At 64.2% G+C, this 15,099-nt stretch overlaps 2 protein-coding genes across 9 annotated transcripts; both read right to left on the bottom strand.

The window, feature by feature from the left end:
• Nucleotides 1-326: 326 nt before the first annotated feature.
• Nucleotides 327-13,257, bottom strand: CSRNP2 (cysteine and serine rich nuclear protein 2). Of its 3 annotated transcripts, none has more exons than XM_075134019.1 (5): nt 13,177-13,257; nt 3,748-4,003; nt 2,977-3,236; nt 1,534-1,830; nt 327-1,266 (listed from the first exon to the last, which is right to left on the bottom strand). In XM_075134019.1, exons 2-5 carry the CDS (start codon nt 3,896-3,898, stop codon nt 385-387), a joined length of 1,590 nt encoding a protein of 529 aa, XP_074990120.1. In that variant the 5' UTR covers nt 3,899-4,003; nt 13,177-13,257; the 3' UTR covers nt 327-384. The 3 variants fall into 3 exon arrangements, with proteins under 3 accessions (XP_074990120.1, XP_074990119.1, XP_074990121.1); XM_075134018.1 differs by lacking the exon at nt 13,177-13,257 and adding an exon at nt 4,877-5,043; XM_075134020.1 differs by lacking the exon at nt 13,177-13,257 and having other exon boundaries at nt 3,748-4,086.
• On the bottom strand, nt 6,838-10,809 carry LOC142073815 (uncharacterized). 6 transcript variants are annotated; one of them, XM_075134027.1, is made up of 3 exons: nt 9,678-10,809; nt 8,548-9,593; nt 6,838-7,637 (listed from the first exon to the last, which is right to left on the bottom strand). In XM_075134027.1, exons 1-2 carry the CDS (start codon nt 10,534-10,536, stop codon nt 9,292-9,294), a joined length of 1,161 nt encoding a protein of 386 aa, XP_074990128.1. In that variant the 5' UTR covers nt 10,537-10,809; the 3' UTR covers nt 6,838-7,637; nt 8,548-9,291. The 6 variants fall into 6 exon arrangements, with proteins under 6 accessions (XP_074990128.1, XP_074990130.1, XP_074990127.1 ...); XM_075134029.1 differs by having other exon boundaries at nt 8,548-9,551; nt 9,720-10,809; XM_075134026.1 differs by having other exon boundaries at nt 8,548-10,234; nt 10,313-10,809.
• Nucleotides 13,258-15,099: the final 1,842 nt, after the last annotated feature.

Genomic DNA, 15,099 nt, shown 5'->3' with positions numbered 1-15,099 from the left:
TCTTTTTTTCGTTCAAAACCAAAGCGGGCAGAGGTCTCCCGGCAGCCGGGAGGGCAGGGGCTGCGGTGGGGGCAGCTCGGGGGGAGGAGGACGGGGAAGAGCTGCCAGGGGAAGCAGGAGGCTCCAGGTCCGGCGTGTCCCGGCGCGCAGGTGGCAACCGAGCGGCCGCCGGCATCGGCCGAGCCGCAAAAACCATCTCTGCCGGGCAAGCGAAAGGCTCCCGGCCCCGGGCGAGGGGACGCCACGTAAAATCCTCTGTACAAGCGGCCCCCGCTCTCCCCCACCCCACCCCCCCCCCCCGCAATTAAATAATCACCAGTGGCCGCTGCCGGTCCATAAAATATTATTGTCAATAAATAAACGAGGGGGGGAGGACGGGGCCGCTCACACGGGCAGGACGGGCCCCAGCGAGCGCTCCTCGGCGGAGGGCGGCTCGGGCGCCCGCTCCGGGCCTTGCTCCGGTGGCCCGGGGGACGGGGAGCGGGGGCGGCGGGGAGCAGCCGCCGCTCGGCAGCCCTCGGAGGACGGCGCGGCCTCCGGGGCCGAGGGAGGATTTTTGGATGCTTCCCCCTTGCTCGGAGCGGCGGCGACTCGGCTGCAAGTCACCACGGGGGCGGGGAGGACGCCGAGGTCCTTCTCGCCCGGGCAGGAGGAGGGTGCCGGCGGCTCCGCCGCGCCGCTCTCGCCCTTGGCGCCCAGCACCGGCCTCTGCTCCACCTGGTAGTAGACCACGGGGCCATCGTTCAAGTAGGGCTGGTCGCCCGCTGCCGAGGCCGCCTGCTCCGAGCCGTCGGCGAAGCAGAGGACGGACGAGCCCGGAGGTAACTGGGCTTGGATGAGGATGGGGGCGGCAAGACCCGGGCACAAACCCTCCGGCACGGCCAGGGGCTCCTCCAGGATGCAAACGCCCAAGCTCTCCACGCCGGAACCGTTGCTGGAGTCTTCCTCAGCCTTCAGCCTCTCCAATTCCTCCGCCGTTTGCAGGTGCATGACGGCCGTCTCGTTCTCCGCCATGAACTCCTGGAAGTCCTGCGTTTCGGCCGGCTGCGGCCCCAGCCAGTCGCCGGCGGAGCCATGAGCGGCAGCAGCGGCCGCCTCCTCCTCCGGCGCCGGTGGCCGCCCGCCCTGACGCTTGTTCTCCAGCTCCAGCTTCATGATGGTGTGGAGGTAGTGAGTCCGCACCCGGATGGGATTGAATTCGATCCGACCGGCCATGTTACCGCAACCGTCCCGGGAGCAGCCGCAGGGGAAGGACATGCGATCCACCTGGCAGGGAGACGGAAACGTGGCAGCTCCAGGATCCCAGAGGATTCCTCCCCAGAGCCTAAAATCCATCCCGGCGCTGCCTGACGTCGGGAATTTGGCGCTGGGGGTGGTTCCCCCCCCCCCCCCCCCCCGCGAGGTGTCCCCAAAACAAGCCGGAGCTGCACCCCGGTCCCTCCGGGAGCAGCTGGTCCCAAAGGAGAGCTTGCCAGCACCAGGACGAGCCCTGGCAACCCCGTTTCGCTGCCGGCATCTCCTTCCCCGACTCACCTGGCATTTAATCCCCGCCTGGCTGCAGGCACAGGCCTCCGGGTCGCAATAGAGGCGGCAGTCGCAGCCGCACTCCTCCCGGGAGAGGCGGATGGCCCGCAGCTCCTGCTTCTCCTCGGCGTCGATGCGGTGAACGCCGGAGGCTCGCAGCAGAGCTCGGCGGCGTTTGGTGGGCAGCGGCTGCAGGAAGAAATAGTCGTCCACCTCCACGTTCTCCACGTCGATGTCGTCGTCCGAGACGTCCTCCAGCGTCAGGCCGTCCGCCTCCTCCGACTCCACCGTGCCGTTCTTGGTGAGCTGCGGGGCAGCGGGGCAGGGTCAGCGCCCGCCCCGGGGTGGGGGGGACGCCGAAGCCCGGCGACGAGGCAGGATGGAGGATGTACGTCCCCCCGCCCCCGCCGCCCACCCACCACCCGGCTCAGAGCCCCCCCAGCACCGAGCAGGGTCCGGCCCGGGGAGCTGAGCCCCCCCCCCCAGAGCCGTCCCCGTGCGATTCCCCCCGCAGCCAGACCGCGGGTGGGCTCGTGGCAGTTTATAGGAGATGGGAAAAAAATGAAATAATAAAAGAATTCAGAGCAGCGAATCCCTTTTCCGTCTTCCCTCCACTACGGCGCCCTACGAATAGTGAGATAAAAGGAGGTCGCTGCTGCTTAAAATCCCGGGAGAGCGGCGGCAGCAGCGGAGCTGCAGAGCTGCCCCCCGCGGAAAATGAGGTCGCAACGGAGGGGCCAGCGCCGGACCCTTCTCCCTGCTCTGGTCCTTCAAACTCCCTTCCTCCCCACGCACTCAAATACCCCCAAATCTTGGCTCTGAGGATAAACGGGGGTCCCCAGCAGATGGAGAGGTCCATGGCTTCCCGCCGAGCTGGTGGAAAAGCCTACGTTTCAAAAAAAAAAAAAAAAACCTAAAAAATCAAGAAAACGGAGAGGGGGCAGGCTGGGTTTGCGCCCCTTCGCCCCAAGGAGCTGTCACGGCAGCGGGAGCCGGATCGCGGGCTCCGCAGCGCATCCCGCTGAGCAGAGCCCAGCCCCCGGGCAACGCCCGAGGGCACAGACCCAGCCCAGGGACGGGTTGGAAAACAGGCAGAGCCACCCCAGATCCCGATCTTCTCCCGACGCAGCCCGGCTGCCTCCTCCCAGACTGGAATTTCTACCGGCACAGACCTGGCGAGGTTTGGCCAACAGCTCCGAACACGGCACAGGTTGATGCTGCCCGGCCGGCCCCGCACGCGGGCGCAGCATCGACCCAAAAAAAGAGGTAAAAAAAAATAAAAAGGAAGAATTTAGCGGTGATAAATCCATCCCCAACCAGTGTGAAATGACAGCCTGGACCTCTCTCCTCCGACCCGGCTTACGCTCAAGCTCCACCAAAGCTCAGCGAGGTGTTTCCCGGTTGCGGCATCGCCCGAATTTCACCAGCGACACCCGGCTTCCCCGCCGATACCTTCATTTTCTTGGCGTGGAGTTTTTCTTCCTTGAGATGCTCCCGGAGGATCTCCCGGTGATTCACCTCCTGCTCCTGGGCAAACTCGCAGAGCGTGTAACGGCGGACGGAGTTGTGGCGTTGGGCCATGCCCAGGGAGCTGCCGCCCTGGCTGGGGACGCTGGTGAAGCCCTGGCGTCGGGCGAAGTAGTAGACGGTCACTTGGTCGAAGCGGACATTCTTCCTGCCAAGCTGCTTCTGCCGCTTCAGGATGGAGGTGGCTGCAGGGGGGGGGGGGGGGAGGTCAGAAAAGGGCTGTTAGGAACAAAAAAAACCCCTCGGGGGTCCCACAGAGACCTCCCACCCCACTGGAAAGTGGCTTTTCTGCTCCCAGGAGCAGGTCGAGCTGGTGCTGGTGGCCCTCAGCCGGCTTTGGGTGACGGCTGTGTCCCACCTCCGATGCTCCCCAGACCGACCCCAGGAATCCCCGCACCCCTACGCCATCATCAGCCACCGAAACGTTTCGGTAGGGGCGAGCGCTGGAAGGGGGATAGAAAAGGTCCAGGATGGACCTCGGAAAACCGGTTCGGGTTGTAAATTTGAAATTCCCGGGCTCTGGCGTGACCCCTACTCATGGGACCGGCGAGCAGGTCTCCGCTCATCGCCCCAGGCGGGTTGTGGGGGGTGAAGAGGGGGAGAGCGGAGCCGGCCCCAGGTCCAGGTGCCTCGGTGCCGACGGCAGAAGCCCTGGGAAGCTGGGAACGCGGTGGGCGACCGGCCCCGACCACTCACGGATGAAACCGGTGGAGCTGGAGGGGTTGACGCTGTCGCAGCTATCGGCGCTGTCGCTGTTGGAGATCTCGTCGTCCGAGTTGGAGCCCGGCGAGCCCACGTCCGCATCCTCAAACTTCCTCTTGAGGCCGGCGCTGGCGATCGCATCCATTTGGCCGCGGTTCGCATGGAGAGCCGGCGGGCGGCGAGGGGGGGGTGCTTTGCCACCAGCTCTCCGGTGCCGGCCCCCGGAGCTGCCGGCGGGCTCACCGCGTCCCTGCGGAGAGGGCAAGAAGCCGGAACGGCATTTTGGATAAGCCGGCATCACTCGGGATAACCAGGAAAGGTTTCCCTGGCTCTTAAGAGCAGCTTTTCCCCATCCCTGCCCTCCCCACCGCCAATAAAGCCTCCGATCCCCGACGCGGTCCTGCAGTTCTCCGAGGCGAGCCCATCCCCCCCGCGTCTGGTCTGCAGGAGGGAGCTGCGCGCCGTTATTTAATATTATTTAACGATATCCTTTAATTTTTGGGCAGCCCTGGAGGGGTCCGGAGGGCGACGGCTGCAGCTCCCTTCCAACCGAACTCTTCTGTTCTCAACCGATTCGTAACCGAATTCACCCCAAGAAAAGGAGCCGCCGGTTTTAGAGCGAAAGGAGCTCGGCGCCGCCCCGGCACAGCCGCCCGCCGCGCGCTTCACGCGGGGAAATAACCTTTGCCGGCGGCTCCATGCTCCCGCTAAAAAACCCTAAAGCTTAAAACGACCTCGGGACGCGCCAGGGGTTATCCACCCATCGCCGACGCCGGATCGGTGGCTCCATCCAAGCCGTAGGGAGGGAAAAAGCCCTTGTGGGATTTTACTGGGAATCTCCGGCATTTTCCTGCCCCCCCCCCCCCCCCCCCCGTTAATGCCTACAAGCTCCAAAACAGGGAAATGCTCGGCTCCAGCTTGGGCGAGGAATTTTTGGGAGCCCATCCTGCGGTGGGAAGAGCGGCGAGCGGCGCTCCTCGTCCTCCCGATGCTTTGGGGTCACCAGCGCCTTCTGAAGCGAGCCCAGGGCGTCCCTCGTCCCCCTCGTCCCCAGGGCCAGGCTGGAGCGAGAAATCTCCCGGGATGCCCCGAACCCCCCGCCCCCGGGGAGCCCAGCACCCACCCGGCTGTGCCGTCTCATCTCCTCTCCTCTCCGCTTTGTGTTCCCTCCGTTCCAACCACCGTTCTCATGGCAACGGAACAACCAGCTTCGAAAAAAAGCATGTCAGCCACCGGCATCCCTGCGGAACCCCGGGACGCGGAGAGCTCGGGGGGATCAGAGGGTCTTCAGATGCGATTCGGGGGGGCAAAGGGGCGGCGGGAGGGACTGCCCGCACCCGGATAAAGCTCAGGGATGGGCTCCGCATCGCCCCCGGCACCTTTAAAGCCGAAAAAGAAACACTCGTTGCCCTTCTTTTCCCCCCAAAAGATGGGGAAGGATGCGCCCGGTGCCAAAGCCGCAGCCGGCACCGGGGCCACGGCGAAGCCCCCGAGCAGGGTGCGATTTCCCAGCCCACGGATGCCACGGCTTGGGTTTAAATACGGCTTTTTGGGGTATTTTTTTGAGGGCAAATTGCTTAATCCTGTTGCTAAAGGCGGGGGGGGGTGGAAAAGCAGTTTTGAACCAGCGTAAGCATCAGCCCAGTTACGGAGCCGATTTAACGACACCGATCCCGCACGCGATCCAAGGGGAAAAGCGGAGGCGGAAAACACCCGCTCGAGCGTTGCTGCCCCCGCTGAGCCCGGCACCACGTCCCCACCCCCCCCACCTTCTTTTAGCACCTCCATCGCCCCAAAACGGCCCCGTCTCCGTGCCCGGGAGGTCCCTGGTCGGGCTCCGGCGGGTGCTGCCTGCCTGGCGATGCTCGTCCCGGGGGCTCAGCCAAGCCCCCCCCCAGCTCCGGGCGTCTCTGCTGATCCGACCCTGCCGCCTTCGTCGGCCTCATTTTAGGAAGGAGATAATTAACGAGGAGAGCCTCTGCAGTTTCTCCCATTCCCTCCAAAGCAAATCTTCAAAATATCCCCTATAAACCCTTTCCCGCGGGCGCGGACGGCGAGGAAAATCCGCGACGGCGTCCGGGTGGAAACCCCCACCTGTGGCACCGATCTCCGGCCGGGAATGGAGACCGGATCCTCCCCTGGATGGATCCATCGGGAGATGTTGGAGGATCTTAAAGGTCTTTTTCAACCTAAATGATTCTATGGTTCATATTAATTGGGTTATAAAGGACCGATTCGCTGCGCTGGGGGGGGGGGGGGTCGAAACTGCCCCAGAGGTGGGGGAAAAGAAGCCGAAGCCAAAGGTGGGCACCCACCCGCGGGTGCTGCCTCCAGGGACGGCCGGGGCCGGGGTCGGGGGGCGGCGACGAGCTGGGGGAGACGCCGCAGGGGACGCGGCAGCCGGAAAGCGAAGTTTTCATCTCATTTCTCCACGGTAGAAGCTCCCCTGCCCACGCGGGCATCATCTTCCTCCTCCTCTTCCTCCATCGGCGCGGCGGCAGCTGCCCCCGTGCGATGTGAAGGCCAATTTAGTTCATTTATTAGCTCAGATTTGAAATAAAAAAAAAAAACCCTTTGGAAAATACGTGGGTGAGCCCGGCAGCTCAGAAGCCCCCGGGGCGCAGCGGGGGGGGGGGGGGGGGGGCTGCGGGCAGCATTTCGGAGAAGCCCCCGGAGGGGGGAGGATGGGAGACCCTCGCCCTCAGGTTGGGTTTTAGCCCAGGGGTTGGGCTCTGGCTTAAGCGAAGGTTTAAGGAGAGAGGGGGCAAAGAGCCGGCGTCCTCCCTGCGGCAGGGATGCTCATCCCGGCCTCATCCCGCAGGGAAGGGCTCTCCCCCTCCCTCCTGAGCCAAAGACACAGCCAGGGAAAAAAAAAAATAATAATAAATCTATTAACGATGGTGGTAAGGGGCGGGGGATTAAAATAAACCGTTTGCAGGTTTTGTTCGGTTTTTAAATGGAGATAAAGCCCCAAGGAGGGGATTTGGGATGGGGAAAGAAAAAACTTGACTCAAATTCTGCGAGGAAGGGGCCCCGCGACCCCGATCCCGTTTCTTTCTGCTATGAAACGACACCGAAAGGAGCTCAACGAAAAATATTTATTTTTGCCGTGTCAGCCGCTGCTGGAATTGCCTTTGGGAGCGGGGAGGGGTTCAGGAGAGAGACGGGACTCGCGTGACCACGGATGCAAAGAGCCTCCTGAGACAGAGCCACGGGATTCCAAGATCCGATCAGGAAAACCTGCCGGCTCGAAGCTCATCCAAGGTTGATTAACAAGCCCAGATCATCAGGAGTAATTAACACTGTCGTGCTGCAAAAAAAAAAAAACAAACCCCCACGCTCCTGGTTTGCCGGTTCCCAGCTTTTAGGAGAGGAGGAAGGGCAGGAGCAGCTCCGGGCGAGGGATGCTCCGCGGTCCCCAAAGCCCACGGATCCGCCGCCCGCGGTCCAGGTCCCACCGACGAGTTTCGTTTCGCTTCCCGTGACTCCGGCATCGCCTCCGATGATCCTCGATCCACGTCGGACGCGCTGCTGGGCTGCTCCTCCACCGCAGCTTGTCCAGGCGGAGACAGAAATAGCAATTCCGGAGCGATGAGCGGTTTTATTTCCAGATATTCAGAGTAATCAGTAATTACCAGGCGGGGATCCTCCGAGCATCCTGCAGATTTTGTGATCCTCTGGGCATCCAATGGATTTTCTGACGGCTCCCAAAAATCACGCATGGATCAAGGGCTCCGGGACCGAATACCTTGGAAGATGCTCAAGATTTCCTCCCCTCTACAAACTTCTTTCACCGCATCCCTCCAGCGTCAATTTTCGGGGGGAGGCCGGTTTCAATAAGTTTCCCATAAAAAGCAAGAGCCCAGAGCGGATCCTGACAAAGCCTCTCAGGGTTTCGAGGTATCAGAGGTGTCAAATATGGGGACGCGGGATTATTTCAGCAGCCGGACAAGGAGAGGGTGGGAATGATATGCAAGAAGGAAGAAAAGAAATATATATATCTATTTAGACCCCCGGGCTAAGCAGCAGCCCGCCGGGCATTGGAGAAGCCCCCCAACCGCGTCCTGGTTGATAACGGCTGTATTTAAGACCAGATCACGCAGGATAAAGCCAGAAAAATGGAATCGAGGAAGAACCGAAGGAGCCCATTTTATTCCATTGCAGCGCTCGGCGTCTCCCGGGAAGGCGACGCTGGAGCGCAAAAGGCAGAGCCGGCGGCTGGAAGGAGCCAGGCTGCAATTTCGTATTCCCCCCCCCCCCCCCCCAGATAAGGACGGCTCTCAGCAGCGACTTCAACAGGAAAACGTCTCAACCCCCCCCCCGGGGTGAAACCCACCCAAAAAGGGGGGTTCCCCCTCCGGCAGTCGCCCCCCAGCTCGGCTCTCTCGCCCGTTACCAATTCTGCAGCAGGATCAGCACTGCCGGGGATGACACGGCAGCACCGCTGCAGAGCATCGCGCCGTGACGTCGCGGGGCGGGCGGGGGGAGCGCGCCGAGGTGCCGAGCACCCCCTTGCTCGCCGCCGGCCCCAAAAAGCAACCACAACCCCGTCGCGCAGAATAAAACACCTAAACCAGCCTTCAGCGCTCCCCGGTAAGCGGAAAAAACAGCTCCCGCCATCGCCCCGATGCCCCCCGCCCCCCCCCGGCCGCCACCGGGTCGTACGGCAAAAGCCCCGACCCCGCCGAGGACGGGGGAACGGGTGTTTATCGCCGAGGGAAAGCAAAGAGAAACCCCCGGGGATCCCGAATCCTCGCTCCGCGCTTCCTCCGGAGAGCAAATAAAGCAGCTCACCTCCTCAAGGACGGCCGACGGGGACGGGCAGCCCCCGCGGCTCCCCCCCGGGGCTTCGGTTTAGGTCTGGAAGCGTCTTGGGAAGGGTCCGGAGCGCTCGAGTACGTGGCCGGACACAGTAAAACCCCGCTCCGTGGGGGAAAAAATTAAACTCACGCTCAGTAATCACTGCAGAATTAAACGAGGAGCCGGCTCGGATGCGGGGGGCACCTCCACCCGCCCAACGCCCGGCGCGGAGCATGCGGCTCCCTGCCCGCGGCTCCTCAAATCCAGGCGTTATCCCGGGGCAGGAATTAGGGCAGAATTCCCCTATCGACGACCCCAGAAACGAGATTAATTAATTTCCACCCCGATGGGGACAGTCGGGACGGCTGCTCGGCCACCGTCAAGAGTTCAGCAGTTCGGCTCGTTTACAAATTAGTCGTCGTCGGTTTTCCCAAAGGATTGGGCCGTCGGGCTCCGCAGCCAGAAGGTTGATGGATTTGCTGGGATTCAGGGATGCTGCGGCCGCTGGAGATGCGGGTTCAGCCTGGGTCGGCCACCACCAGCACTTCAGCGAGCGACCGGCTTCGGGTTTTTACGACAAACGGCAGAAGATTCGCTTTCCTCTTCTACGCTGCCGCTAACGAACGCAGCTAACGAGTAAATCTAGGCTACGGCTCCCACGGCTCAAGCACCGCCGGCGCTGGAGCCTGGCGCTTACGCAATCGGCATCACAATCGGTGGCGACGGGTCCGGGTTGTCCTAGAGCCCCGAATCCCCGCCGCGTGCCGGCCGAAGGCGGGCAGCTCTTCCCAGGCTGCTGCCCGACCTCCCGGGGAGGGGCAGGCGGGTGCTGCGGAAAAGGCTGCTCCCAAAAAACCCCGCTCGGTCCCCTTGCCCGTCACCAGAATCAAGTCGTAAAGCTGGGTCTACCCTACATCGGGCATGGTGGGTCCATAGAACATCTCGATCCAAAGACCCTGAAGGCTTGGGAGACCCTGGAGGTGAGGGAGACCCTGGAGGTGAGGCCAAGAGAGACCTCGAAGGCAAGGGAGAACCTGAAGGTGAGGCCAAGGGAGACCTTGAAGGCGAGGGAGACCCTGAAGGTGAGGGAAACCCTGAAGGTGAGGCCAAGGGAGATCTTGGAGGCGAGGGAGAACCTGAAGGTGAGGCCAAGGGAGACCTTGGAGGCGAGGGAGACCCTGAAGGTGAGGCCAAGAGAGACCTTGGAGGCGAGGGAGACCCTGAAGGTGAGGCCAAGGGAGATCTTGGAGGCGAGGGAGACCCTGAAGGTGAGGCCAAGAGAGACCTTGGAGGCGAGGGAGACCCTGAAGGTGAGGCCAAGGGAGATCTTGGAGGCGAGGGAGACCCTGAAGGTGAGGCCAAGAGAGACCTTGGAGGCGAGGGAGACCCTGAAGGTGAGGCCAAGGGAGACCTTGGAGGCGAGGGAGACCCTGAAGGTGAGGCCAAGAGAGACCTTGGAGGCGAGGGAGACCCTGAAGGCGAGGGAGACCCTGAAGGTGAGGCCAAGAGAGACCTTGGAGGCGAGGGAGACCCTGAAGGTGAGGCCAAGGGAGATCTTGGAGGCGAGGGAGACCCTGAAGGTGAGGCCAAGAGAGACCTTGGAGGCGAGGGAGACCCTGAAGGTGAGGCCAAGGGAGACCCTGGAGGCGAGGGAGACCCTGAAGGTGAGGCCAAGGGAGACCTTGAAGGCGAGGGAGACCCTGAAGGCGAGGGAGACCCTGAAGGCGAGGCCAAGAGAGACCTTGGAGGCGAGGGAGACCCTGAAGGTGAGGGAAACCCTGAAGATGAGGCCAAGAGAGACCTTGGAGGCGAGGGAGACCCTGGAGGCGAGGGCATGGGTAGGGCAGTAGGACGCCGTTGTGGATGTCCCACTGGACCAGCTCCCCGCCGGGAGCTGAACCCTCGCTCCCGGATGCTCTTCACGAGCAAGACCTCACGTGCCGGCCAACGCGTGCTCCTGGGCTCCCTCCAGACGGTGGCCATAGCTAAGGACAGCTGGAGGCAGCTGGCCCTGGCCACCAGGAGCCCACGGAGCACCCGAGCTGGTGGGACTCCAGACCATCGGGGTCACCCCCGCTCCCGCGCAGACCTCGGCCCCGCCCGCAATAACGCTGAGGAGGGTCGGGGCCACGGCGCCGCGAGGTCCGGGCGAGGAGAAACCTTCTCCACTGCGGGTTGGTGGAGGTCCCACCACCGCCCACCGACAGGGGGGGTCACCCCAGCCCCCTCCTCATCTCCCAGCGCCTGCGACGGGGCAACGGCCCCCCGCAACGCCCGCCCCCCCCCCACCCCGCCTTCGGGGACACCAGACCAGGATCCCCGTGATGGCTCCTCCTCCAGACCAGCGCGTCCCACCATCACCACCGGCTCCTTCCCACCACCCCGCGGGGGCCCCACCGCTACGTGGCTTCTCGGGGACCCCCCGTAACAGCCCCACCCTCCACCCCAACACGACTCCCACACCCCCCCCACGGCGTGACCCCCCCCCCCCCCATCCCCTATAGGTTCCCCTGCCAGAGGACGAAGCAGCTATAAGGGCACCCCGCACCCTCCGTACGACCCTCAGCCCCCCCAAATCCCTCACAGCCCCCCCCAGGCACAGTAGAGGGGACAGCCCCAGCCGCAAGGGCCCCCCACATCCCCTGTAGGCCCCCCCAAATACAAAGGTGCCCCACATCCCTTACAGGCCCCCGAAACACAGGAGAGGGCAGAGCCTCAGCTGCAGAGGCCCCCCCACATCCTCTATAGGCCCCTGCATCCTCTATAGTCCCCCCTCCCCCCAGCCAGAAAAGGCCCACACATCCCCTATAGGCTCCCCAGCTATAAGGGCCCCCCACATCCTCTATGGCCCCCACCAGCTGGAAAAGGCCCCCAAACCCCTATAGGCATCCCCCATGCCCTATAGGCCCCTGCATCCTTTATAGGACCCCAGCTAGAAAAGATGCCTCCCGTTCCCTATAGGCACCCCAGCTATAAGGCCACCCATCCCCTATAGGCCCCTGCATCCCCTATAGGCCCCCACAGCTATAAGTCCTCCTCATCCCTTATAAGCTGCCCCTGCTGTAAGACCCCCCCCATCGCCTATAGGCCCCTGCATCCCCTATAGGCCCCCACAGTTGTAAGTCGCCCTCATCCCCTATAGGGTCCCCCAGGTGTAAGGCCCCCCACATCCCCTACAGGCTCCTGCATCCTCTACATGCCCCCCAGCTGGAAAAGGCCCCCCCATCCCCTATAGGCCCCCCCCAAGCTGTAAGCCCCCCCATGCCCTATAGGCCCCTGCATCCCCTATAGGACCCCCCAGCTGTAAGCCCCCCTATCCCCTATAGGCCCCTGCATCCTCTATAGCCCCCCCCACAGCTGCAAGGGCCCCCTATCCCCTATAGCTCCCCCAGCTGTAAGACGCCCCCCATCCCCTATAGGCCCCTGCATCCCCTATAGGACCCCCCAGCTGTAAGCCCCCCCATCCCCTATAGGCCCCTGCATCCTCTATAGCCCCCCCCACAGCTGCAAGGGCCCCCTATCCCCTATTGCTCCCCCAGCTGTAAGACGCCCCCCATCCCCTATAGGCCCCTGCATCCCCTATAGGACCCCCCAGCTGTAAGTCCCCCCATCCCCTATAGGCCCCTGCATCCTCTATAGCCCCCCCCACAGCTGCAAGGGCCCCCTATCCCCTATAGCTCCCCCAGCTGTAAGACGCCCCCCATCCCCTACAGGCCCCTGCATCCCCTATAGGACCCCCCAGCTGTAAGCCCACCTATCCCCTATAGGCCCCTGCATCCTCTATAGCCCCCCCCACAGCTGCAAGGGCCCCCTATCCCCTATAGCTCCCCAGCTGTAAGACGCCCCCCATCCCCTACAGGCCCCTGCATCCCCTATAGGACCCCCCAGCTGTAAGCCCCCCCATCCCCTATAGGCCCCTGCATCCTCTATAGCCCCCCCCACAGCTGCAAGGGCCCCCTATCCCCTATAGCTCCCCCAGCTGTAAGATGCCCCCCATCCCCTACAGGCCCCTGCATCCCCTATAGGACCCCCCAGCTGTAAGCCCCCCCATCCCCTATAGGCCCCTGCATCCTCTATAGCCCCCCCCACAGCTGCAAGGGCCCCCTATCCCCTATAGCTCCCCCAGCTGTAAGATGCCCCCCATCCCCTACAGGCCCCTGCATCCCCTATAGGACCCCCCAGCTGTAAGCCCACCTATCCCCTATAGGCCCCTGCATCCTCTATAGCCCCCCCCACAGCTGCAAGGGCCCCCTATCCCCTATAGCTCCCCAGCTGTAAGACGCCCCCCATCCCCTATAGGTCCCTGCATCCCCTATAGGGCCCCCCAGCTGTAAGTCCCCCCATCCCCTATAGGCCCCTGCATCCTCTATAGCCCCCCCCACAGCTGCAAGGGCCCCCTATCCCCTATAGCTCCCCAGCTGTAAGACACCCCCATCCCCTACAGGCCCCTGCATCCCCTATAGGCCCCCCCAGCTGCAAGGGCCCCCCCATCCCCTATAGGCCCCCAGCTGCAAGAGGCGGGAGAGGCCGCCCCCCCTCCCCCCGGCCCCTATGGGCCCCCCCAGCCCGCCGGGGCGGGGGAGGGGCAGCGAGGCGGGACCCCCCCACTCCCCCCCCACTCACCGGGTCCCCACGGGCGGGGCGGGGGTCGGCGGGGCGGGGCCGGGCGGGGCGGGGGCGGCTCCCGGGGGCGGCTGGGCGCGCGCTGGGGCTGCGGCCGCGCGGACCCGCCCCGCCGCCGCTCGCCGACAACAATGGGGCCGCCGGCGCTGCGCCGCCCCTTATATACCCCGCGTCACGTGACGGACACGCCCCCTCCCCGCCACCGCCCGCGCCGCGGGGCAGGCTGGGAAAGCGAGTCCGGCGGCGGGAGCGGCAGGCGCGGCCGCGGGGCACGCCGGGAAATGTAGTGCGGAAGTGGGGGGGTGCCAGGCCGGGCCCCTTCCCCTTGCCCCGGCCTGGAGCGGGGCCCTCCGCCCCCGCCGGGCCCAGCTCAGGGCCTTGGGGGGCTTCACCCCCTCCCGGGCTGGGGAACGGCCTGAGGGGGACGCGGGGGGGGCAGGCGGAGCACCCCAACCCCGCTCCTGGGGGGCCCGGGGGGGCTGCGGGCCACAGCCGCGGGCTGTGTGGAAACGCAGCTGGGGGAGAGGGGGCGGCCGCAAGCGGAGTCTAGACAGGAGATTAGCGCGGCGGGACGCGGCGGGAGGAGGCCAAAAGCGCCTTATTTTAGCCATAATGGACCAGCTGCAGCTCCGGCAGCCGGGAGGCCGCGGGGCAGCTCACCGCGGGGGGGGCTCGGCCGGCCGGCCACGGCCCGTCCTCAGCCCTCCCGGCTCGGGGGCACCGCGGCGGCCGGCCGAGCCCCTCGGAGGCAGCAGCCCCGCCGGTGCAAGCCCCCCGCTCCGTCCTCCTCTTCCGCAGGCTCCCACCGCGAGGCTGAAGAGGGCTGCGGGCCCGCAGGAGACGGCGCGGCTCGCCGGGGGTCTCCTCCTCCCTTCGGCTTCTCCCCCCTCCACGGGACCCACGCACTCGCCTCGGCAGCCCCTCCGACACGCTCCTCCCGAGGAGAGCTCGGCGAGCGGCCCCGGCACTTCCCCCCTGGATTACGGATTAGCCGAGTTATTAACTAATAAGCAGGTCAAGTTATAGGATTAAAAAATCCTCTTCATCCCCCCCTCACTCCGACCCCTTCGTCTCCCCCCTTGTTTCCAGCTGGCAACCGGGGCCGGAGGAAGGACTGGCCCGTTGCTACCCCGTCCATCTGCAGCCTTCGTTCTCCTCCCAGAGCCACCACCTGCAACAAATCACTTCGCCGGCATTTTCCTCATCCGATAGATTAAAATCGGCCGCACGCGCCCAGCAACATCAATACAAAAAGCCGACCGAGCCTGCGTCACTACCGTACAGGTCCACCACAACAGGATTAAAACACGCATCTTCTCCCTCACCGGAGGTACCACAACACGTGCAAAAGGCGAGCGGCCGAACACGAGCACCTCCGTCCGCGGAGCTCGCAGTCCACCCGCTCCCCAGCATTCACGGGGAGAAGCAAGCAAAATTCTTCCATTTTTTAATGGCTTTTCTTGGCATCTTTACCCCGGACCGATTTACGAGGCCTTGGCGGCTCAGGGCAGGACCCGCAGCGGCTCGGGGCGCGCTCTCATCTCTGCTCCGGGGTTAGAGAAGCGAGCTGTCTCGAAGCCAGGTGAGGAGACCAAGCGGCCACCTCCTCCCTGCTGGAATTACCAGAGGCTTTGGCCCCCGAGTTCACGTGGTGCTGGGGGAGAGGCCCAGGTGGAGAGGATCCTGGATACCCGCTGCTGGCACTCGGCTACGGCCGTTCCCAGGATTAACCTCTGGATCCTGCGGTTCCTCGCCATCCCTGACGCTACCCACCCCTGGATGCAGATGGGAAGCAATTTTGGGGGTGAGGGGGAGCCGCCGCAGTCCTGAACAATGGTTTCGGGGAGCTGCTGACCTACGTCCCGCCTCCGGCGACGGAGCGAGCGCGCGCCAAGCAACGTAACATACGATGGGGGAGATGGG

The sequence above is a fragment of the Calonectris borealis genome, chromosome 30, assembly GCF_964195595.1.
Source record: "Calonectris borealis chromosome 30, bCalBor7.hap1.2, whole genome shotgun sequence".
NCBI classification, from domain to species: Eukaryota; Metazoa; Chordata; class Aves; order Procellariiformes; family Procellariidae; genus Calonectris; species Calonectris borealis.
Note: the sequence above shows the minus strand (reverse complement) of the source record. Positions and strands in the feature narration are given on the sequence as shown.